Source organism: Arvicola amphibius, chromosome 7, assembly GCF_903992535.2.
Source record: "Arvicola amphibius chromosome 7, mArvAmp1.2, whole genome shotgun sequence".
In the NCBI taxonomy this organism is placed as follows: domain Eukaryota; kingdom Metazoa; phylum Chordata; class Mammalia; order Rodentia; family Cricetidae; genus Arvicola; species Arvicola amphibius.
The window spans coordinates 45,363,513-45,388,051 of record NC_052053.1 but is presented as its reverse complement, the minus strand read 5'-3'; the positions used below and the strand labels follow the sequence as shown (position 1 = coordinate 45,388,051).

The 24,539-nt window shown below is 48.2% G+C and overlaps 1 protein-coding gene across 1 annotated transcript; it reads right to left on the bottom strand.

Annotated features, from left to right (window-relative positions):
* Positions 1-4,740: 4,740 nt before the first annotated feature.
* On the bottom strand, positions 4,741-22,938 carry Wdr5 (WD repeat domain 5). The gene is made up of 14 exons (XM_038337030.1): positions 22,825-22,938; positions 19,189-19,360; positions 18,527-18,635; positions 18,040-18,113; positions 17,296-17,385; positions 17,047-17,136; positions 16,805-16,888; positions 15,355-15,410; positions 11,506-11,552; positions 8,895-8,970; positions 8,036-8,069; positions 7,639-7,713; positions 7,187-7,274; positions 4,741-6,303 (listed from the first exon to the last, which is right to left on the bottom strand). The coding sequence occupies exons 2-14, from the start codon at positions 19,267-19,269 to the stop codon at positions 6,203-6,205; spliced, it is 1,005 nt and encodes a 334-aa protein (XP_038192958.1). The 5' UTR covers positions 19,270-19,360; positions 22,825-22,938; the 3' UTR covers positions 4,741-6,202.
* Positions 22,939-24,539: the final 1,601 nt, after the last annotated feature.

Genomic DNA, 24,539 nt, shown 5'->3' with positions numbered 1-24,539 from the left:
AAGAAGAAGAAGAAGAAGAAAACATGGACAGACAGAACCTGTTGTGAATAGATTTCTTATTCTTCAGATTTTAACCTTCAGATTTTTAGCCCCCTTTAGCTCATCCTGGTGTCTTTAATGGAAGCCTGAATGGAAGTCCTGAAGGCTAGAACTTAAAGGCTCCCATAATCTCCTCAAAAATTTTTGTGTGATTTATCCTGTTCAGCTTGTTCCTTTTCATTATAAATCTTTCATTACAGCTACCACTAATGTCCACATAACAGAGTCTATACTAAGCTGCTTTGATATTTCTTCTGTCAACAGAATTAATCCAAAACTCTTCACTTTCGCCTCAGGCAGACTCTTTGGGACAAGGGCGAAGGCAGCCACTTTCATCACCAAAATATTGATCTCTAGGCAACACACTAAAATTTTTTTCCTCTGAAAAATGTTGAGTGAGCCCTAACAGTTCAAATAACTCTTACCACCTCTGTCTTCCATGCTCCTACTAGGATGGTTATTAAAGCATTCCACTGCTTTCATAACCCAAAGTACCAAGTACCAAATTCCTCCAAACACATGGTCAGGCCTAACTGCTCATCATGAGCTGGGTGTTACTGGACCCACCAAGTCGTAAAGCAGAATACAAACAGTCGCAATCCATTATCAAATGGAAGTAGCACATATGTGATTGGGCCTGAGCAGGACCCGAAAGTTGCCCTTTCTGGGACAACCCTGACAGATAGCAGTGAAGGGAAATCTTCACAGTGGGGAGAGCCTTGAACAGTACACATGGTCATACAGTTGGCTTGAAAGGAGAGGTAACCAGATGTATGACTGGTCACTGATTCATGGGCTGCGGCCATGGATGGTCAGGGACTTGAAAAGAGTAAAAATGAAAATTGGTGAGAAAGACATCTGGGGAAGAAGTATGTGGATAGATCTGCGAAGATACTTGTGTTCTACTAAGTGTTCATCAAAAGATGACTTCAGCTGAGGAGGAGTTCAATAATTAAATAGATAGGGTGACCCGTTCTGTAGACAGTCAGCCTCTTTCCCCAACCATTCCTGTCACTGCCCAATGGGCCTATGAGCAAAGTGTCCATGGTGGCAGATATTTGGGCTATGTATGGGCTCAACAACATGGACCAAGGCTGACCTACCTACAACTGCTGTTGAGTGCCAGATGTGCCAGCAGCAGAGATCAACACTGAAACCAGATATGGCACCATTCCACAGGGTCACCAGCCAGCAACCTGGTGGCAGGTTGACTACATTGGACCACTTCCTCCACAGATAGAACAACTCTTTCTCGTTACTGGAAAAGACATTTATTCTGTTATGGACTTGTCTTTCCTGCATGTAAAGCTTCTGCCAAATCCACCATCCGTGAACTTACAGAATGTCTGATCTACTGATGTTATTCCACACAGTATTGCTTCTGACCAGGGAACTCACTTCACAGCCAGGTGAGAACAGTGGGCGCACAATCATGGATTCCACTGCTCTTACTAACCATGCTCCCCACCATCCTGAAGCAGCTGGCCAGATAGAAAGACATAATGGCCTTTTAAAGACACAATTACAGCACCAATCAGGTGGCAGCAGCATGGAAGGCTGGGACGGGATTCTCCAGAAGATTGTATATGCTTTGAATCGGCGTCCAATATACGGTACATTCTTTTTACAGCCAGTAACCAGGGATCCAGGGGCCAAGGGGTGGAAAGGGGAATAGCTCCACTGTCACCTCTAGTGACCCACAGGAAGGGTTTTGCTTCTTGTTCCCACAACTCGAAATTCTGCTGACCTAGAAGTTTGGTTCTGGGGTGAGTGAGGGTGCTCTTGCCAGGAGCCACAGCAAACATTCCATTGAACTGGAAGGTTAGCCTTGCCCCTAGTCATTTCGAACTTCTAATGCCCTTAAACGAACAGGCTAAGAAAAGGAACAGCAACATTAGGAGAGACCAGATTACCATGAGGACACTGGACTCCCTCTCCACAACAGAGCTATGAAAGTTTGGCTGGGGTGTAGATCTTTTTGGTCTCCTTTTAATCTCCTGTGCCCTGTGGTTAAAATTAATGGGAAGCTACATCAGCCTAATCCGCGCAGCATGATCTAGGGCACAAAGCTCCTCAGAAATAAGTGTGATGGGTGACTCTTGCAGGACAGACCTGCTGATGTGGGCTCCCTCTGTAGGCTGTCAATGCTTCATTACCGTTGGTTAATGAAGAAGCTGCTTTGGGCCTGTGGCAGCACAGAATAGAGCAAGGCAGGAATTCCAAGCAGAGATAGAGGAGAAAAAAAGGTAGAATCAGACACCATGTGTAGCTACCGAAAGAGAAAGACCCCAGCTGCCAGCCAGAACCTTACCAGTAGGCCACAGCCTCATGGCAATTCACAGATTAATAGAAATGAGTTAATTTAAATTTTAAATTTTTTTTCATTTTTTAAAATTTATTTCATATACATTGGTGTTTTTGCCTTCATATATGTCTGTGTGAGAGTGTTGGATCCTACGAAACTGGAGTCACAGACAGTTGTGAGCTGCCATGTAGGTGCTGGGAATTGAACCTTGGTCCTCTGAAAGAGCAGTCAGAACTCTTAACCGCTGAGCCACCTCTCTAGCCCCATAATTTAAATTTTTATGAGGGCACCAGATCTCATTACAGATGGCTGTGAGCCACCATGTGGTGGCTGGGAATTGAACTTAGGACCTCTAGAAGAGCAGCCAGTGCTCTTAACCATGGAGCCATCTCTCCAGCCTTAGTTAAGAAACCTGAGCTAATAGGCCAAGCAGTGTTCTAATTAATAGTTTGTGATTATTTCAGGTCTGGGCGGGCGAGCGTGCAACAAATGAACAGCTTCCAATCAACACCTGCCCAATCAACACCTGCTGAGGTGACTGCCTGCAGAGAGTGTGGAGGGAATATAGTTTGGATAGTAGAGAAAAGCAGTTTGGGGGCTTTTTACTTTTTTGAGACAGGGTTTCTCTGTGTAGCCTGACTGTCCTGGCTGGCCTCGAACTCAGAGATCTGCCTGCCTCTGCCTCCCAAGTGCTGGGATTAAAGGCGTGCGCCACCACCGCCAGGTTAGGCAAGTAGTTCTAAATCCCATCTATGACCAGTTGAAGAAACAATGTTGATAGCTGACATGAGTGCTTCTGTTGTATTTTTTAAAGAATGTATTTGTATTTTTTTTCAATTTTGTTGTATGTTGCAACATCAATTAAGAGAGTATCAATGGTTACCACATCTAAGTTTGAGAATGTAAAAGAATATCCCCCAAGGGACATGACCACTGTTCTAAGTTTGGAATGTGCTCACGGTAGTGTGAGGGACAGTTATATCAGTAAGTGTAGTTATGACCTGATTAAATATACAGTGCCTGTGTGTCAAGCTGACATGAGGTTGACTGCGATGGCTATTCCTGGTTGTCAACTTGACTATTATCTGAAATGAACTATATAATCCAGACCATCTTGTGACAATGCCTGTGATTAGGATTAAAAAAAAAAAAAAAAAAAAGGATCAGAGTTCTGCCTGCAGACCAGAAGATACCAGATCTCATTAAAGGTGGTTTAAAGGGCCACCATTGTGGTTGCTGGGAGCTGAACTCTGGACCTCTTAAAGAGTAACCAGTTCTCTTAACTGCCGAGTCATCTCTCCAGCCCTGATTTGGATCTTGAGGCTGGAAGACATACCTTTAATCTAGACTACACTGGAAGCCTATAAGGACAACGAAGAAGTCAGCCTTTGCCCTGCCCTTGTCAGCCTAATAATCCCCTACTTGTGGGGCATTTGTATACTATGGAGATGTACTGCTGTGATCGTTGTAATAAAAAGCTAAGCAGCCAATAGCTAGGCAGGAGGTACAGGTGGGATTTCCAGGGAGAGAAAGGAAGAAGAGGAATCAGGGCACGCAGGAGACCCCAAGATGGAGGAGATAACAACACGCAGGGCTAAGAAGTTCTTATAGAGGAATTCTTATGTTCTTATAAAAAATTATATTCTTGGAGCTAGAGAGATGGCTCAGAGGTTAAGACCTGCTCTTCCAAAGGTCCTGAGTTCAATTCCCAGCAACCACATGGTGGCTCACAACCATCTGTAATGGGGTCTGGTGCCCTCTTCTGGCCTGCAGGCATACATGCAGACAGAATATTGTATACATAATATTTTTAAAAAAAATATATTCTTTTATAATTTATTTGTATTTTACGTACATTGGTGTTCTGCCTGCATGTATGTCTGTGTGAGGGCACTGGATCCCCTGGAACAGTAATTACAGACAGCTGTGACCTGCCATGTGGATGCTGGGAATTGAACTTGGATCCTCTGGAAGAGCAGCCAGTGCTCTTAACCCCTGAGCCATCTTGCCAGCCCCAGAAATTACATTCTTTTTTTTTAAAATTTATTTATTTTTAATTAAAAAATTTCCCTCCCCCCCCCCCCAGAAATTATATTCTTATAAGAAATTAATGGCTAAGAAATTCATCAAAGTGAGCTGGGCAGTGTTGGCACACACCTTTAATCCAGGCACTCAGGAGGCAGAAGCAGGCAGATCTCTGAGTTCAAGGCCAGCCTGTTCTATACAAAGTGACTCAACTGGTAACGACTTGCCACCAAGCCTGTTGAAGAGTGCTATCCCAGGACATATACGGTGGGAGAAGGGAACAATAGGTTATATGTCCTCTGACCTCCAACATGCAACAACACATCTATGTACACAAGATGAATCTTTAGAAAAAAGTTATATGAGACAAATTTACAAGACATGAAAACCTTTATTTTCAAAAAGAGAATGTATTTTTACATAAATCTACAACAGAGTTCAACTGTAGAAAAAATAAACTATACTTGGGGATACTGCGCTCAGCATGGCAAGCGAGCTCCCTCCCTTAGGAGGAAGCCGCACACCAGGCCACAGCTGGAAGGACCTTAACACCCCTCCAGAAACCCCACAGCAGCATGCCCTCAGTGCTGACCAGATCCCAGGCACATCTACCCAACAGATGCCAGGGGCTTCAGAACCCATGTCAGCAGCCACAGACCAGGATGACCTGGCTCCATAGCAGGCTGCGGCAGCCACAACAAACCCAGAACCTCTCTGCAGCCTGTGCCTGTGTCCATCAGCCTGACCCATCTATCTGGACCAGAAATATCCATAGAACCTCTGCACTGTTCCATGGCAGGCCACTCTGGGTACGGCCACAAGTTGTAAAACTACTGTGCAGCTCTGAGTATGGCCGTCACTTCTTCCCAGTCCTGGTCACACAAAAGCCAGGACAGAGGATTCATTTGGGGCAGGGATTAAGAGAGGCTGGTAGTTTAGAAGCCGAGACAGGAGGCTGTACCTGCTGGGATAAGTACCACATTGAACCCCTCCCTCCCACACAGATGACTCTGAGCCACAAGCAGAATGGAGAGGACCAGAAAGTCTGTCCAAGAGTTCCACTCTTTCTCAACTGAGGATCCTCTTCTAAAAACAGTCAGTGCCCACAGCAGCAATTAGGAAAGAGGCACAGCAAGGATCCATCTTCCCAGAGACCTTTCCAACCCCTGCCCCAAAAGCCAGGTATGGATAGGGATGAGCTCCCATCCCATCCCATCAGAACTCAAGGTCACAGAGGGTTCAAACCCACCTTTTATTACAGTGTGTGTAGCTTACTGAGTGACACCAGAAAGACAAGGGAACACTGTGCAACCACTGGGAGGTCAGTGTTGACCTATGAACTCCAAAAATACAAAGGAACTTGACACAGATACAACTTAGAACCTTTCTGTTTCCAGAAGTCCCTGGAAACACACTGGGTACTATTAGAGGCAGGGAACATGAACAAGCAGGCCAAGGCTGGAGGTAGGGAGCGGGAGTGGGGCTGTAGGTCCTGCTCCAGTGTGTGCACTGGACAATACAATACCAAAAAGATACAGAACAATTATTGGGAAAAACAACCCATGATGAGTTGAACTCACTCTTGGAATAAAAAATTAAAAATCTGCGGCCTCTGAGCACAGAACAGACCATGAACTCCCCAGGCAGGGACAGAATTGGCAAGAAATGTCACAGTGGCTATCAAGACTCGGTAATGTGCACTCCCCCGACCCGACATCTTCAGAGAGGAGGCGTACCCCAGGCCTGTCGCCCCGGTCTGGCCCCACACCTCTGCCCCCCATGCGTTTCTTGCCAATCCGGGTGGCTTCCTGAAGTCTCTTGTGGAGCCAGGACTTAGCAGTCACTCTTCCACAGTTTGATGGTTTTGTCATTCTCTAATGCTGCCGAGGCAATGATGTTCTCTGTCGGATGACAAGCCGTGGAAATCACAACATCTGAAAGAGTCAGGGGAGTGTCAGAATGTCAGAAATAGTACTAAGCACCACAGTCTTCGTCTGCTGGGTGCAGGGATCTTGGTGGGTGTCCAGCAGGGTCCTCATACCGTATGTCTACAGGCTCTCCACACTGGTCTCGGGGCTGACTACTCTCACTGCCTCCTACCACCCAACAAACTTGTATCTGGTTGCTCCCCCTAAGCAAGAAGTAACCATACACCTGGGCTGGGCTATTGGCATTAATGAGATGGCACATGAGGTTCACTAACTCAGCCTGTTTCCTGGGTGCTCAGGAACCACAGCAAATGTAACCAACTCACTCCCAGATGAAGGCAACTGCTGTCAGAAAGAGAGCACCCCCCTCCTCAAAGCTGCAAAGGGGCACGACGTCCTTGCCCTCGCACAGAAAGTGGGCAGGCAGGAACAACTAAAACGAGGTCAACCCATAGCTACACCTCAGAATCAGGTGCTGGCCTCACTCAAGGCTGAGCTCTGCTTGGGAAATGGAAACCAGCATCTCTGAAAGAGGCTGGAACCTCCAGGAAATGCAGCTTACCATATATGTTAGACACTTTCCATATCCACTTTTGGGTCCCAGATGCATGGTCTCCAATGAGGAAAACAAGCTATACTCCCACGAGACCTGGGTCTTAGTCAACATCTATAAACAACTGGGCCCAGAACCCCAGACAAGAGCCCTTGATGCCACTTCCAAGATAGTCACATGCTATGTCAGGCCTCAGGGCTGGGATGGCAGGCAGAACAGAGTAGCAACGCCTGCTTGTGTACCCCTAAATCCCAGAGACAACCAAGCAATTGGAGGACTCAGCAGCTCCCCTGGGTAGCTTCACCCCGTATGGTCCGTCCCCAAAGGACTGCCCACCTGTGTGACCCTGCAACTTCTGCACAATCTCCTTGGTCTGCAGGTTCCAGATATACACCAGGTTATCTTCAGAACCAGACACGATCCACTGCAGCAGCACAGCAGGCAGTCAGTGAGAACAGGCAAGACACAGAGAAGTTATGTGCTGACTGGGTGGTAGCAATAGGCAAGCTGCCTGGCACCACTCTTGACCCCTTGTTCCCCCAACTTGGGGATATGTCAAATGCCTCCCATGCCACAAACCCCCTACCCCCATGAGTTTCTATCCAGTTACCACCTGCTCTTAGATCTTCAACTGGATTCAGGTGTAAGACACAACAGTTCCACGCAGAAGGGCATGTATGGGTTTATTCCCTAGCCTCAGGGAAGCTTCCCAAAGACATGAAGCCACCTGTGATGGGTGGCCTCTCAGGAGAGCTGGCAGGGTGACGGCAGCTCGGTGGAAGACTCACCTTCCCACCTGTCACGGAAAAGTTGGCAAATATGCAGTACTTCTCGTTCTTGTGGCCAGTGTATGTCTTCAAGCACTGAAAAGGTGGGTGTGCATTGTTAACACCTGTGTTTCTTTCATTCCAGGATCCCAAGTTCTGGGCACACACATCTGACCACTGCCTAAATATACTCTGAAAATACTCTAGATATATAAGAGTCCATAGACTCAAACTCTGACCTGCAGGCTAACCATTCATAAAACATGTCTTTAAAGGGAGTTGTACCAAACTTGCTTATCAAAAGAAGATGGCTCTTAGTCTCTCCTGCTTCAACTCCTGGGTCTTCTGCACCACCCCTCAACTTGTTACCTGGGGCTGGCATGCAGATGGCCAGGCCAGCTGCGTGCCTGAAGCTTACCTTCCCCTTGCTGTAGTCCCAGAGCTTCAGCGTGCTGAAAGAGAGAGTAGGAGTGAGGAGCAGCCATCTCTGCCATGCCCCGCCTCTGATACCATCATTCCTCAACAACCACAGGTGTCAGGATAGAGGATCCTTCAGCCCATCAGGTTCAGCCACTCCATGGTACAAAAGAGCAAACATAAGGACCCTAGTACTTGTAGTTCAGAGACAGACTAAAAAAAAGAGGTTGCTGGCTGTTCTTCCCAAAACCAGTGGTTAGCCACAAGTAGAATGTGGAATATGCAGGCTCCAGAACCATCCAGGACAAACTTCAAGAGAAGTATCTTCTGCTCGTCCTTGGGATGAAGGATAGTGGTAGGCTAACCAGGATAATGCCAATCAGGCAGCTCTCAAGAGGGGTAATCTGGTATGGTTCCTTTAAGGCCTTATACAGTGTGCAAGCTTAAATGAGCACCTAGAAGGGGTCAGCATGTGTGACAGTGAGATTCTGCTGTCTACATGACTGAGAACTGGCTTAAAGCCAGCCTAGCATGTGTGAAGTCATGGGCTCCAACCCTGCACTGAAAGCAAACAAACCAAAAGTCAAAGAGCGCAGCGGCCCATCAAGGTCTTCAGAGGTCACCTGTCCTACCTCACCTCTGTGGAGGAAATCTTTGGCCTGCCTTACAGCAACAGCCTAGGCCTCAAATCCTTCTCATACTAGAACTAGCTGGGATGGACAGTCAGCCTTTCTTCAGCCCCTCAGCCCACTGTCCAGGGCTAAGCTAATGCACAAATGTAAAACACCTCAACTAAGCTACTGGAAGAAGGCAACAGAACAGGAGAGTAACCCATCAATGAAGGCTGTCAAAGCACTCACTTGTCCAAAGTTGCAGCCAGGATATATTTGCCATTTGGAGAGAATTTCACGAAGGACACTGGAGGATTGTCATCATCTACATAGAACAAAGATAGGTTGACTCTTGGCAGAGTAGAGAGGCAGGACAGCTCCCTGTCACCCATGCAGGACATCTGTGTAAGGCCCCTGCCACCTGTACTGTCACCATTTCCCTCCGACAGCCTGATGTTCCATCTCCCAACACCTTCCTTGATCATTCTAAGTCTTCACCCCAGTGCCCTGCCAATACGAGGTTTCACCGCTTGTGAAAGGAGGCCCAACGCTCCCCAGAAGAGCTGAACAGCTGATCCCCTGGAGAGAGCTGCCTGGCCTAAGAGTCCTACAGACACATTCTCATTCGACCAGGCTGCTGACTGCATTTGGAGAGGGGTGCGGGTGGGCTGCTGCACTGCTGAAGCAATCTTCTAGAAATTGCTCACATAAAAGCTGCTTTCCAGGGCACAGCAATACCATATCCTCCTCCAGAGTGGACCCTCGGGCATCTGCCCCTCACCTGGGTGAGAAGGGTGTGTCTTGGAGTGGGTCTACCTGGCCAGCCAAGGAAGCCTACCAACTCTACCAGGCCCTAAGATGTGCATACAAAGACTGGTGCATCCTGACACACACATTACCACTGGGGATTCGCAGGGGACTCTGTTCCTTGGGACTGATCTCAAACACTGAAAGGGACACAAGAGAGTGAGGCCAGTTGAGGTCACATAAGGCCAATAATTCAGTCTCAGTTGACATGGAACAGTTATCTGTGTTCCTTACCCAGGTCACCTCTAAAACAGATCCCTGGAGAAACATCACTGACCTGTGTTGAGCAAGCCCTAATCATAATCTTCATTTCTAGCCAAGTGGTGATGGTATAAACATTTAATCCCAGCACTGAAAGGCAGAGGCAGGAGGATCTCTTTGTTTCAAGGCCAGTCTGGTCTACAGAGTAAGTTCCAGAACTACATAGAAAAACTGTTTTGAAATGCCAACTCCCTCCCAAACTCCCCAAAGAAAACAATCAGTTGCTAAACCTGAAGAGACATGGGGAAAAGAAACAGACCTTGGGCCAAATAGGCCTGCCTCCCTCATTCTAGGGCTTATTATCCACCTTCGTCTGGGGCTTACTGACTCCCTCAGTCTGGGGCTTATTGCCCATTGCCTGCCCAAATTTAAATCCTGGCCCTGCACCTGGTTGTCTCCAGGTGACCAAAGTTTAGCCAACAACTGATATAAAACAAAGCATTCCACAAATCTTAAAACCCTGGCTGTCAAGACATGGGGAAGTGCTCAGTCTTACTACAACTTGATACTTATAGGAGACCTGCCCCTTCCTGGATGGAGATGGAAGGGGAGGGGATTGGGGGTTAGGGGTGGGGAAAAAGGGAGAGGGTATGGGGCAGTGGGGGGTGGGGGGGAGGAAGCTGTAGTTGAGACATAAAATAAATTAAAACAAACAAGCCCCTGGGCTGGTGAGATGGCTCGTGCACTTACTGCACAGGCCTGACAACTTAAAGAGTTCAGAACCCACAACAGAAGAAAAGATCTAACTCCTGAAAGCGGTCCTTTGACCTCTACACGTGTGCCATGACACATACAGAAACACACGTTGCATGTGTGTACAGTAGAGGGGGTTGGTTTGTGGGCACACACTATGTTTTTAAAAAAAAACAAAACACAGAGAATTTTCTGGCATAGCACTGCACACCTTTAACCTCAGCACTCCAGAAACAGGTGGATCTCTGATTTCATGACCAGCTTGGACTACAAAGCAAGCTCCAGGCCAGCCAGAGCTACACAGTTGAAATCCTGTTACACACACAATAAACAAAAACACAGCACAACCCCATAAAACCAAACAGAATTTGACTGTTCCCTAGACAATGGCTGAACTTAAGTGAGTATAGTAACGCTAGCATTCCCCACCCCATGGCAACCTCTTTGAGCTGCCTACAATGGCTGCACCTGCACTGGATGTGTACCTGCCTACTGCACATCATTCCAACACACTAGTTTTTCTAACAGTCCCAGGGAGGTAGCAACTCACCACAACAGTCTATCAACCCACAAAGAATGTCATGCCAAACCTTCACATTGCTAACTGAAAGCCCTGAACTCCAGCAAGGCCAAGTAACACCCTTCTGATACCCCACCCATGAAATCAGATCTGTCCTGCTTCTGACACTCTGCCCTCTCCCCCACTAGAGTACCCCAGTAGGTGAGTATGTATCCCCAACTCCAGGAAGGAAGGGGCCAGGGGCAGGCTGAGGCTGATACACACAATGGAGAGTACAGGGCCCCAAATACCTACAAAGGACACTATTCTACAATGTTAAGCACTCCAAGGACCTCATATGAACAGGAGATTTGGGGGGGGGGTCCCCACAGGCAGCTTAATTAATCAGGAAGGAGGGCAAGGTGGACACCCCATGAGTCCTCCAGAGTAGTGAGGCCAGGACAGAAGGGAAAGATGACTTCTTGAAAGCAGATACTCCTGTAAGGACCACTAGGACATGGCAGGTCTGCGGAAAGCTGCCCCTACCCACATCCACCCACCTCCACAACCCCTCCCTACCAGGCAGACCAGAGCACTCACCGATAAGCGTCTTCAGGCACTGGCCAGAGGCAGTGTCCCAGATGCGGCTGTCAAGCAAGAACATAGGTAAGGACGCAGATTGTGTAAGTGCTGTCACCAATCCCACTGAGCTCTGGGAGGGCACGTCTCCCAGTTCCCGTAGCATCGTACTGAACCCACAGCTTTAACAATTACTCTGTCTCTAGAGACTGAGTAAACTTCGTATGCACACACGGGCAGGCGGGCTCCACTATTGCAGACTGTCTCCCAAATAGGCATAAAGGATACCTGTCCTCTAGGCAGGATTACAAAGAAAAACCCTATCTCAAAACAAAACAAAACAAAACAAAACAAAACAAAAACAAACAAAAAGATTGCAGTGATGGTTTAGGTTAAGAGCACTGGTTGTTTTCCAGAGGTCCTGAGTTCAATTCCCAGAAAACATAGTGGTTCGCAACCATCTATAATGAGATTCTGTGCCCTCTTCTATCCTACAGGGATACATGCAAGTAGAACACTGTATACATAATAATTTTTTAAAAAGTTTTTCTAGACAGTTTCTCCACATACCCTTGGCTGTCCTGGAACTCACTATATACACCAGGTTGGCCTCTAACTCAGAGATTCACCTGCTACTGCCTCCCAAGTGCTGGGATTAAATGAGTGTGCCACCACCGTCTGGTTAGCCAGTGCTCTTAATTGATGAGCCATCTATTCAGCCCCAATAAATAAAAATCTTAAAAAAAAAAAAAAAAAAAAAAAAGCCAGGCAGTGGTGGTACACACCTTAGTATTCTGGAGGCAGAGGCAGTCTGCTCTACAGAATGAATTCTGAGTCAGGGCTGCACAGAGAAACCACGTCTTGAAAAACTCCTCCCCAACACCAGCCTCTCCACAGCTCCCAAAGTCTCCTCTCTTAGAACAAGCTTGTCTGGTCCAGAAGCAACAGCCCTTTCTTCCTCTCTGCACATGCCCAGTGACCCGTCTCTGCAGGCTCCATTTTATTTGTGATTCTCATGCCGAGGAACAGACATAAGCTGCCACAACTGGAACCCTCTGTAGGTTTCTCTTTTGTGTATGTTTTTGTTTGTTTGCTTGGTTTTTGAGATAGTCTCGCTAGGTAGCTCTAGCTGGCCTTGAACTCACAAAGATATGCCTTCCCAGTGCCAGGATTAAAGGCTTAAAGACTGTACCACCTGCTGGCCTCTTTTAAATTCACTTTTGTACAATAGCAAAATCACCCGGAGGGACTGAAACTGAACTAACTGCTTACTGGCAGAGGCTGACTTCTGACTCTACCCTGAACTCCCCAGGGTGTGCGCTCAGTCTCAATCTCCATACTCCTCCCCTCTCCTATCAAAGCATTGCTAAACATCTTAGCATTTAATTGTCAACAGAGATCTTTACCATCTTTACCATGATCTACCTGGTTAACTCCAGGCATATCACCTTAAATCCAGGCCAATGCATGATCCTGAATCTCAGAGAACAGGTGCTGCTCAGGTTCCAAAGGTAATGCAGCTGACTCAGAAGCAGGATCCTGGTCTGTCACTTACTGGCTAAGGGACAACTGGCAAGTACCGATGCTTACTATACTTCCCAGTGACAAGCAAGGACAAGGGGAAAAGAACTTACCGTATGAGTGACTTCAGTTTCTGTTTTTAAATTTGTTTTTACTTGTGAGTGTCTGCATTTGAGTCCTAGGGCTACAAAATGGGACCCTGTCTCTGATAAACTAATTAATTAATTTTAAGGTCCCAGGACCCCAAGAGTACTCTATTAATCACTCCCTCCGGCTCTTTAGGGTGGCCACCTCCAGCACACATCTCCAGAGTCCACCTAGGAGAAGAGGGGTCAAGTGCAGTGCACTGCTAGGTACTCTAGTCCTCTCTGGGCTCAGACACCACCCCCTATTGTTTACCTTGCTCATCTTTACTTTTCAGTCACAAATTTTACCCATCAAACATGCCTTACATACTGATTCCTCTGTCTTCCTTTCTGACAGGGTCTCAGCATAAAGCCCTGGATGTCTTCAAATTATGAATTGTGCCAGCATCTGTCCCCAGAGTGCTGGGATGAGGGTATGCTCTATCTCCTTTAACTTCCCAAACTTCCTCCCTGCCAGCTTCTTCAATAAACTGTTTCTAACTTTTTGGAAAGTTCCTTAAACCCAAGGCTACACATGGTCTGAAGCCTATCCCAGGTTCTAGGTCATTGTCTAAGCACCACAGGGTGGTCAACATACGTGGGTGCTAGGAGGGCAGGACACTTGGGGGTGCAGGGGCTCTGTGCCCCAGACTTCTTTCTCTCTAGCATCTCTGCCACCTGTGTTATTCTTTGTGGCAAACAGAAGAATGGTCTCAAGTGGATTATGGCTTTTACTGGTGACAAGTACAGAGTCCCAGGAGGTCAGGAGTGTCTTTGTGCACACACCCAGGTAACCACAGCCCCAAATGCTATAACCACCTGGGCAAAATCAGGTGCACCATGCCAGACAAGAGCCAGAGCTCAGGTAATTACCCATCAGCACATCCAGTCCCACGATGGGGCTGTGTGCTGGTTGCAGACTGGTGTCTGGGACCAGCCAACCCACTCTCACAGACCTGTGGTTCTCCTGTTACCATTTCCCCAACCTCCCGTGTACTGGACTCATTCTCGGAAATTCAAGTTTCAAGTGTGCTTCTACATGAGGTCTCTTGGGGCCACTCTGCCTATAACAGAGACAGCACAGTAAACACAGACTGGCAGAACTGAAACAAGCTTTAAGGGCTTTAGCTTTCTTTTGAGAGAACTATCTTTTTGGTAAAGTTTGTGCCACTCCAAAGTGAAAGAAAATGTTTAGTTCACATCACATGCCCAGTAAACAAATAATATTGCCAAGGGGCTTCAAGTCCCAGCCTGGCCTGTTCAGTCAAAGTGGCAAAGTTCCAACTAAGCAACTGCAAGGCTTGGTTCCATCTGCAGCACCACAAAAAAGTAAGTAAAAATTTATGTCACCTTCTGTTATGTTTAGATTTTACTCTCTGCCTTTTGGTCATAGCACTGCTTGGGGCACAGAAGTTTCTAGCTCCTTTGGTTCACTCCAGGCCACTCTTCCCTGTCCTATCCTTCAAATCAGTTCTTGGGATTTTGCTGCAGAGATTTCAGTCACCTGCCCTTCTCAAATACTTCATTTTAAGTATCTCTAATTTTAGGTATATTTAAATGCATCCAAGGTCTTTTTAGCCTCAAAGTCATGGATCGCCTTTAGTGAGGTAGGCAGCAAGCCCATCGCCCCTGCCATACACCAACACTGCTTCACTCACCAGCACGGCTCACTCATTCTCTCTCAGCCCCTATTCCTGCTCAACACAGAACAGTGATGATCTCCCAGCACTGTACTCTCAAGTCTGCCTCCTGTGCCCTACACTCCCCTTGTCTCTCAAGGACCCTGAGCACTTCTACCTAGCAGTCAGATCGACAATGGCATGCACTGTTGGAAGCTCTGCAGACCACACCCCTGGCTTCTCTCTTCCACATGGGATCTGGTTGTCTCACCTGCCCAGAATTCATGGGTTCTGTGGTCAGGGCCACTGCACTTACCACAAGGATTGAGCCCCTTTACTATCTTTCTACAACTTTGAAAGGGCACTCACACACCCAGGGGTATGAAAAGAGCTCTCAGTTCTCAACCTTGCCCTGGGTGGTCTCGCATCTCAGCCATCACCTCCACCACCTCCTCCTTTTACAGCTTTTCACCCCCTGGACTCTGTAACACATGTCTGCAATGACCTGCAACCAGAGAGGCACAGGCTTCTAAAAGACTATACCAGAGCTGGAACAACAGCACAACAGGCCATACACATTTGTTCACTAGTGAAGACTCACTTACCATAGACCATCGTAGCTACTGGATACGATCAACGATCCATCGCGGTTAAAATGAACCTACAAATGAGAGGAAAAGCAGCTGACTTCCTAATCAGTAGCATATGGCTCTGGATCCCAAAGGCATCCTACCCACAGAACTTACCACACACCTTCCCTTTGGGCACCCAATAAGGCCAATACAAGGGGGTGGGGGCGGCGCGACGGGACAGACCTTTTTCCACCAGCAAAAAACCAAGACTTTGAAGAAGTCAGTGTCTTGGAGTAGTCCCCAGGTGCTGTGGTACTCACTCACTAAGCCTGAGTCCTGATACCCAGATCACTGCCACTCCAGATGCTCAATGGGACAGACCAGCCATGAGACTCAGACCACTATGGGACCTTATGTAACAGCAGTTGACTCTGTGAATTCACTACGTAGCTGTAACTCTTATCCCTTAATTTTCCTGCTTCTGCCAAAGTGCTGGGATTACAGGTGTATATCACTATGCCTGTACTTATATGACAAAACCCAAAGACTGGTGTAGGTTGGGCAAATACTCTACTAACTGGCCTACATCTCCAGAATTTCTGTAACTTTCACACAGTCTTCCGCAGGTGTGGCTGAAGACAAAGCTTTTACAGATGAACTCTCAATACCTGGTGTGGTGACATGCTTCCTAAGTGCTAGGCTCACAGGCATGCAGAAAAACAAGCAACCTTTAGATTCCAGGGACTCTTGCCATCATGGACCTGACAAACCAAGCTGGACGCTACAGCACTGGAACCAGAGGTCACTTTCTACTGCTGGAACTACATGCCAGATCCCAAACAGCCACTCAACCATAACTGTGAGCTACTTAGGCCTCCTTCCTTAATTCAAGATAACCCAACTACCCACATTCATCCCTCTCTTTAATACCCAAAACAAATTCGTATCAGGACATTATGGGATAAGAAGTTGATATGGGCACATGAATTCCATGCAGCTAATGTGCAGGTAGCACCTTGGAGAAGAAAATTAGCAAGTCCACAAGGCACCTAGACCTGCCATGGACCAATTAACAGGACTCTCTGCTGAAGGTGAGGCACAGCAAATATTAGGAGGTATGGCTTTTGGCTTTCCTTATTGGAGGAAGTGTGTCACTGGGGGTGGGCTTTGAGTTTCAAATGCTGGAGCCAAGCCCAGTGTCATTCTCTTCTAACTGCCTGTCTATCCAGATAAAGAGTTCTCTGCTTCTTCTCCAGAACCAACTGTTACAACTGTTCTCCAGTCAGGGCTGTTACACAAAGAAAACCCCTGGTACCTCCCAACCCACAAAGTCCCTCATGATGCTCCCCACTGTACCCCACCCACCTACTACAGCTCACAGGGCCAAACAATGTCTTGGCCTCTGGTCATCTGGATGCTGCATGTGAGTAAACAAGTTCACCCCATGGAGAGGAACCTCTAAGCAGATGCGAGGAGGACTTACGGCTGAGACTGGGTCCGAATGGGCAGGCAAAGTCTTGAGACACTTCCCTGTCTTCACATCCCATATCCTCACACTTTCATCAAACTAAAGATGAGACAGGACATTAAAGTGACTCTAGGAACAGAGGAGCAGCAACAGTGTAGTCCCTGAGACTCAAACCGTGACCCCACCCTGAACACCAATGTAACACTGGACACATTACCTGCCCTCCCTTGCCCCCCAGGAGAGACCCACGCACTTACAGACCCTGAGACGATGAGGTTGGACTGAGGGTTGAAGTTGCAGCAGAAGACATAGTTACTGTGGCCCTTCAGGGTCTTCAGACACTTTCCCTAGAATGGAGCACACCAAGCTCAACGATTCCCAGGGGCTACATTTTCCCAGATACAATTCTTGGACTTCCAGTACATCTGAAGACCTCCCCAAGACCAACCATACACATCCAACTCCTCTCAACTACAGGCGCTCCCTGGGAGACCAGTGTCACTTACAGAACTCACGTCCCATATTTTCAGAGTTTTGTCATCAGAGGCAGACACGAGGAGGTTAGAATCTGACGACCAGGCTACATCAGATATTCCCTTGGGAAGGAAAAACAGCTGATTAGCACCTTATGGATCAAAATCCAAATGACCAGTAAAAGATCAGCACTACCTAGCTATGAACCATGCCCTCAGGAAATCTAGCCAGCCAGCATTAGCATAAGACACCTGACCTAGGGCAAAAGGTCCTACTACTCTCAGCTCTGCCAGGCTTCCTAGACTGATTGACCTGTGGAGGCTTAAAGTGTCTGCACTAAAAATATAAGTCAGCGCCGGGCGGTGGTGGCGCACGCCTTTAATCCCAGCACTCGGGAGGCAGAGGCAGGCGGATCTCTGTGAGTTCGAGACCAGCCTGGTCTACAAGAGCTAGCTCCAGGACAGGCTCTGAAGCTGTAGAGAAACCCTGTCTCAAAAAAAAAAAACCAAAAAAAAAAATATATATATATATATATAAGTCAGCCAGGTGTGGTAGTGTAAGCCTGATTCCCTGAACTACATAAAACCCTGCACCCATCGGTCTTAAAGACAGGCCTGACAAGCCGGGTGATGGTGCACACCTGTAATCCCTAAGCTCAGGTCAGGACAGCCAGATCTCCCTCCAAGTTCGAGGCCAGCCCGATCTATAAAATGCCAGAACAGACATGGCAATCAGTCATCTGGCTCAACAACCAGTACACCTCACAGGAAACCTACCAGCTTGTGACCAGATATGGTTTTCTCGAACTTCCCGTCATATGCTCCCCATATTTTAATGAGTTTATCAGCAGCTGAAAAGAAATGTAAAGAAGCTGGCATTAGAAAAGGTTGTGACAGCTAGGCGGTGGCAGCACACGCCTTTAAACCCACCATTGGGGGCAGAAGCAGGATCTCTCTCTGAGTTCAAGGCCAGTCTGGCCTAGTTCCAGGATAGGCTCCTAAAGCTACAGAGAAGCTGTGTCTCCAAAAACCAAAAATAAAATAAAAAAAAAATAAGTAAGAAAAGGTTGTGACCATTTCTCCTAAAATAGAGGGCCTAGGTCACTCAGAGAAGTAAGTGTGCACAGAGAGCCACACATACGGTCAGTGGCAACAGCATATGAATAGGCATATTACAAGCTGAAGGCTAACTTGCGGGAGCAGTAAGAATAACAGTCAATGCCCCCCTACCACCAAACCCCTTCCTCAGCTGAAGGATACTCACATGAACTTGCCAGCCACTCCCCATTGGGGCTGAACTTCACAGAGGACACAGCTTTTGTGTGGCCAGCCAAGGTGAACTTCAGAGCATAATTTGGCTTAACAGGTGTGGGCTATGGGAGACAGTACAACTTAGCCAGAGGCAACTACCACCACCCAATCAACTCATTTGATGCCCAAAGCATTTTTAGTATTAGCTGTTCAAACTCACACAGAAGAACTGACTACAATCTTATCTGATGTCACCCTTCAAACTGTCAGCGGGAGCCTATCCTTCTCTACAAAGTCCATACTTCCTTTGGAGTTCCCACCTCAACACACCGAGAATTTGTAATTTTTTGGCCAAGTGTGGTGGTACATGTCTTTAAATTAAATCCAGCACATGAAGGGGAGAGGGAGGCAAAAGCAGGTATACCCATATGTGTTCAAAACTAGCCTGGTGTGCATGTTGTGTTCCTCACCAGCCAGGCCTACAGGAAGACCCCACCTCAAAATCAGCTGTACTTTTGTGTTTAACCCCACCCCCACCATCTTAGGTCTGGGAATCTGATGACACCCAGCACGTAGCTCTATGTGACCACTGCTGTGTGGGCAGAAACTCACATGGGCAGCACACCTCACTGGGCACAGCCAGTGGGGCCTGCCAGTGGTCCCTGTAGGACATACCTTGCTTTGCGTGGCTGACGAGGAGGGGGTGGGCTGTGCTCTCGCAGCCTCTGTCTCTGGCTTCTTCTCCTCTGTGGCCATGGCTCCGCTCTGGAGCCCACCGGGCAGACACCGTGAAGGGGAGTCACAGTGGAAGAGGCTGTCAGCTAAAGCGTACTCTACAGTAAGGGACCTAAAAATAAATTCTCTCTTTAGAAAGGTTATTGGGAGGAGACTGGATGCTGTTCCAGAGGACCTGCGTTTGATTCTGTGGGCTTAAAACTATCTCTCAGTCCAGTTCAGAGGACCTGACACCCTCTTTGGGCCTCTGTAGGGACTACATGCATGTGGTATGCAGACGTACATGCTGGCAAAAAACAAAACAAACAAAAGCATACACATAAAATAAATTTGGCCAGGCACGGTGGCACATGCCTTTAATCTCAACACTTGGGATGAAGAGGCAGGTGGATTTCTGAGTTTGAGGCCAGACTAGTCTATAGAGCAAGTCCTAGTAGAGCCAGGACCACTCAAAAACTCCTGCCTCAAAACAACAAAAAGGTTGTTGGGACTGAGTTGTAATAACTCAGCGAGAAAGCATTCACCTAACATGCCCCCAAATAAAAACAGCAATTCTTGCCAGGGATAACTATCACCCTACTGAAGGCTAAAGCTTCAGATGCTGTGTGACGTGACCTGCTCTTGACCCCTTTGTGAGCCTAAGGAAGACTTGACCCTCAAAAAGGCTTCCTCACTGCTCTATCCAGGATGTCTGCAGGCACGTGAGCTTTGCTTCAAAGCGCCTTAGACAATTTAAAAAAGGCTTTCTGACAGAAACTAACAGGCCAAACTAACAAGAGGTGGCCCTTCTGTGCAGAAGTGTGGGAGCTTGTAAATGCACCCAAGGAGTCTGATCATGAAAGGAGTCTGATCATGGAAACACAGGAGTATGAACCCAGTGGCCATCACCTTAGCAGTGGCTTCCTTTGACCTCACAAGTTGCAGGTGCAAAAGCTGCTTTCTAGAATGCTAAGGGCTCAGTGCACATTGTACTACAAGAGCTCCAAGAGTAAACCAGCGTGGCTACTGCCAAGGTTTCCTCTGGAGAATCAGCAAGAGCAGCGTGAGACTGCAGACTAGATGCATGCTGCAGCACAGAGGAAAACAGTTACTCTGATCAGCTCGACAGCACCTGCCTGAAATGCGAGCCCCTGCATCCAGCAATAGGTCCATCACCGAATGCCACGCACAAAAGCACACCATGTGGCTGTGCAATGAACAGCACCTCTCAAAGAAGCAACTAAGACATGCTTGTAAACGTCACTGGACGTGGATTCCTCCTCAATCAATGTGAGGAGGAAGCATGATGTAAATTCTAGCTTTGTAATTAAACCGGAAACCTCACACTTACACTTACATAGTAAGACTAAGACAACTGCCCCCCAACAAACAAACAAAAAAGCATGTCTGTCTCAAAGTCTTCAATCCTAGAGGAAGGAACAGTAACACCCACTACACAGGGCATAGGAGCAGCCAAGCTGTTTTACCTGGCAGCCAACTCCATCAAGGTCACAGACTGCGGTAGCTCAAGCCCAGGTGCAAGGACTGGAGGAGGGTAGGTCCCATAGGTCTCTCCAGGGCACAAAACTCTGGAGCCCAGGAAATACCAGTTGCTTGGTGCTTTCAGCTTTTGAGACAGGCCTTAGCTATGTACCTGATATAAAAAACCTCCTGCCTTAGCCTCGGAGTACAGTTGGTATAACAGGCATATACACCAACCACCAGGCCTGACCTGGAACTTATTCTTAATGGAAATTTGGCCATACTATGACCATAACCACCAATTCTGTTGACCATAAAGGGTGCTGGAGAGATGGTTCAAGTGGTTAAAATGAAAAGGTTGGAGTCCTATCTTATAGAGTTCACTAATGCTAAGACAGCCTCATTCACATAACTAACCCTGTTCACTGACGGTATAAGAAAATGAGGTCGGACGGTGATTAACTGAACCATACAATGCAGTCACTGGCTGTTCTTCCAAAGGTCCTGAGTTCAATTCCCAGCAACCACACGTTGGCTCACACCATTTATGAGATCTGGTGCCCTCTTCAGATCTGTAGGTATACAAGCAGACAGCATATACATGCAGACAGAACATTGTATACATAAAAAATATTTTGAAAAAAAAAAAGGTAGGAGGAATTGAGGAGGCTGAAAACAAGGAAAATAGAAAGTCCCTTTCAAAGACTGGCGCATCTCCCTCCTCCAGTGAGAGGGCAGGGCAACAGCGGAGGGCAAGTCTGGGGTGAGCAGGCCCTATGACCTTGCCAACAAGTGTGCCCTAGCACCACCACCCCCACTTTGGAACGGACGGGATCTTTCTTCAAGATGCCAAACATTAATATATGAAAGCAGCCAGGTGTTGGGGCGTACCTGCCTGTAATCTCAGCACGCTGGGAGGCAGAGACAGGTGGATCTCTGTGAATAAAAGGCCAGCCTGGTATACAAGAGCTAGTTCCAGGACAGGCTCCAAAGCTAGAGAAAAATAAAACAAAACAAAAAAATAATAAGACTGGGTGTGGTGGAGCATCCATTACATTTGGGAGACCCGCAGGAAGATCAAGGCCAGCCTGGTCTACAAAATGAACTGAGAGCTACACAGAAACACCCCATGGGGCGGGAGGATTTAGCCAGTCAGCCTCAAAACATTCAGGACACAAGAGGCTCACGAGTTCAAACCAGTTAAAAGTGAAGCCAGCATCTACAGGAGCCTGCCTCAAAAGAAATCACCAATTTCCGATTCTAATGGCTGGAGTCCCAGACAGAGTCCAGGTGCGTTCAAGTTTTAAGCCTACAGGCCAGCAGGACAGGGGGAAGGCAGCTCTGAGAGGGAGGTATGTTAGACAGGATACTCAGCAGGTGCTTTGGGGCTGGTGACCACTGCCCACAAGAAGGTGGTCAACTTGACAGTCACAGCCACAACTTTATACTAGAGTGAGCCACCACTCTCCCTCCAATCAAATGTAGATTCCCGGATGCCACCCAAGACACTGAGTGCATAAATATGGTGAGAGAATATTTCAGTCACTGAGTGCACAAATATGGAGAGACAGACTATTTCAGTCACTCAGGTAATTGCAGTTGGTCAACCCAACAAAGAGCTCCAACCCATCCTCTCTGGGTTCCTGGATACCTTGGTCCTAGTAGCCCTGGCTTCACACCACTGTATGCGCTCACCTGCCTACTTGACCCCGACAATGCTTACAAATGCTTGACCTGAGAGGCCTAGCCTGGTAGAAACTTGGACGGGAACTCAGGTGAAGGTTGTGCTGGCAACACAAGAGAGGCGCCAAGTGGCCAAGGAAACCTGGGTGATACTGGCTGGGTGTCCCCGATGAGACCGTGAACCCCACGCCAGCCCGAGGTGGGCTTCGAGGACCTCGCACGACTAAGGGTCTGGGGGAGCGGCGGGGGGTAACGTGGGGGGAGGAGGCCCTGACGACCACAAGGGGCTGTGGGGTCGGGGCGCGGCCGCAGACGCGGCGCCGGGCCCGGCCCGAGGCCCATGGAACACGTGAGGCGTAGTGGATCCCGGAGCCTGCGGTTCCTCGTGGTTGCCGCTAGCCTCGCGCCCACAGAGCCGAGTCAACCTCTTACCTGCCGGGGCCGCGGCGACAGGGCCGGGCGCTCAGGCGTCGCTTCGACTCACCCTGGGCGCGAGAGCAGACGAGCTCTTGTACTAGGCGGCAGCGGCGCGGTAGGCGGGAGGGAGTGCGCGTGCGCGAGGGGGCGGGGCAACGGGCGGCGACGAGGGTCAGAAAAATTAGAGGAGGCAGAGTGCCTTAAAGGGGCCGCTTGCTGCTCTCTCTTCCTGTTTAACAACTACTGGGATTCAGAGGCTGCAGACCCGTGGTGTATACAGTGAAGGATGGGAGTGTGCTTTTGTGATTCTCCTGTTGTCCCAGGCTGTGTCGCCAAGCTGATAATTAAAGCTTGGCTATCCTGGCCTGTGCCTGTCCTGAGATCTTGGGAACCCTCTTGGTGCCACAGATGGACGACCTCGAGGTCCGGAAGTCCGGAGCTCCTGCTGCCTCCCTAACTTACCGCTGGGCGGGAGCTTCCTGCCGCAGCAAGCCACGACTCAAGTTGGATACACTTACCTCTCCTCTGTGCTGGGCGACAAGGAAGCTGTGCTGAGCAGCTCCATATTCAGAAAAGGGTCTTTAAAACTATCGCGCCTAAAGAGAGTTCTGCAGCAGTGGTCAGGGAAGGCAGGAAAAGGCAACCCTACATGCTGACAAGAGATGACTTCCTGACATAGAAGATAAACAAGAATGTGGTCACCAAAGGCAAGTGTCTCTAACACGGGGGCTCCAGGTTATCTAGCTACGCACGCCTCTGGAACCACTGCACCAATCAATTGCCCCTTAACTTAGTTGCCCAGAACTCAGATTCCAGGCGGCCGCAGCATCCACTATAATCCGGCTCACATATGGCCGTTTTCAAGGCTCGATCTTCACCGTAATTCTCATTTTCACAAGACAGCTCCTGGCAGGCAGGCTGCTCCGAAGTAAACAAACTATTCCCAGCCCTCTCTCCTGTGGGCCACCTCTACTTTTGTCACTAATGGAGGAAAGGCCCAGAGAGGACACAGGGACACAAGGAGAACCAGGAGCCAGGCTCCACCCTCTCACTTCACTGTCTAACACACGGTCTTAGAATCTTGTAGGTGGCCATGGCCTGTGCAGTCTTTTTTTAATATTTATTTGTTTATTTATTATGTATACACTATTCTGTCTGTGTGTATGCCTGCAGGCCAGAAGAGGGCACCAGACCCCATTACAGATGGTTGTGAGCCACCATATGGTTGCTGGGAATTGAACTCAGGACCTTTGGAAGAGCAGGCAGTGCTCTTAACCTCTGAGCCATCTCTCCAGCCCCCCTGTACAGTCTCTTATCGTCCATTGTGGGAATATCAAATATAACATAATCTGTGCAGAGGGGGCTGAGAGCCTTTGAAGCTCAGAATGTGTGTGGTTGCCATAGTTATAGGAGTGACAAGACTGGCAATTGGCCTAGAATCCCCTTCCGAAGAGGGCACAGAAACAGCTCACATGGAGCTGTGTGCCTAACAGGTCTGATCCCTAGAAGCCCTGGATGGAGCAGAGGGTGAGGTGGTAAGAACAGCATCTCCATATCTACCTAGCTGTCTGGACTGGAAACCAAACCTAATTCTGAGCTTCCCTCTGCCTCAGATAACATCCAAGCGCACCCACTTTCATCCTCATCCTGCAATGCCTAAGATATAGCCTTTTCCAGATTCCAGCCAGGGGAACTGCTAAGAATGCAGGTCTGGGGACATAGCTCAGTTG

Bases quoted from the DNA above. Each gene is read 5' to 3' on its own strand.
- Wdr5 (XM_038337030.1), bottom strand. From the start codon at position 19,269: ATGGCCACAGAGGAGAAGAAGCCAGAGACAGAGGCTGCGAGAGCACAG. The intron at 17,386-18,039 runs GTAGGTTTCCTG...TTCCTTCCCAAG, and splicing joins CCATATCTGGTCACAAGCTG to GGAATATCTGATGTAGCCTG. The intron at 7,275-7,638 runs GTGAGTCTTCCA...GTGCTGCTGCAG, and splicing joins TTTCCGTGACAGGTGGGAAG to TGGATCGTGTCTGGTTCTGA.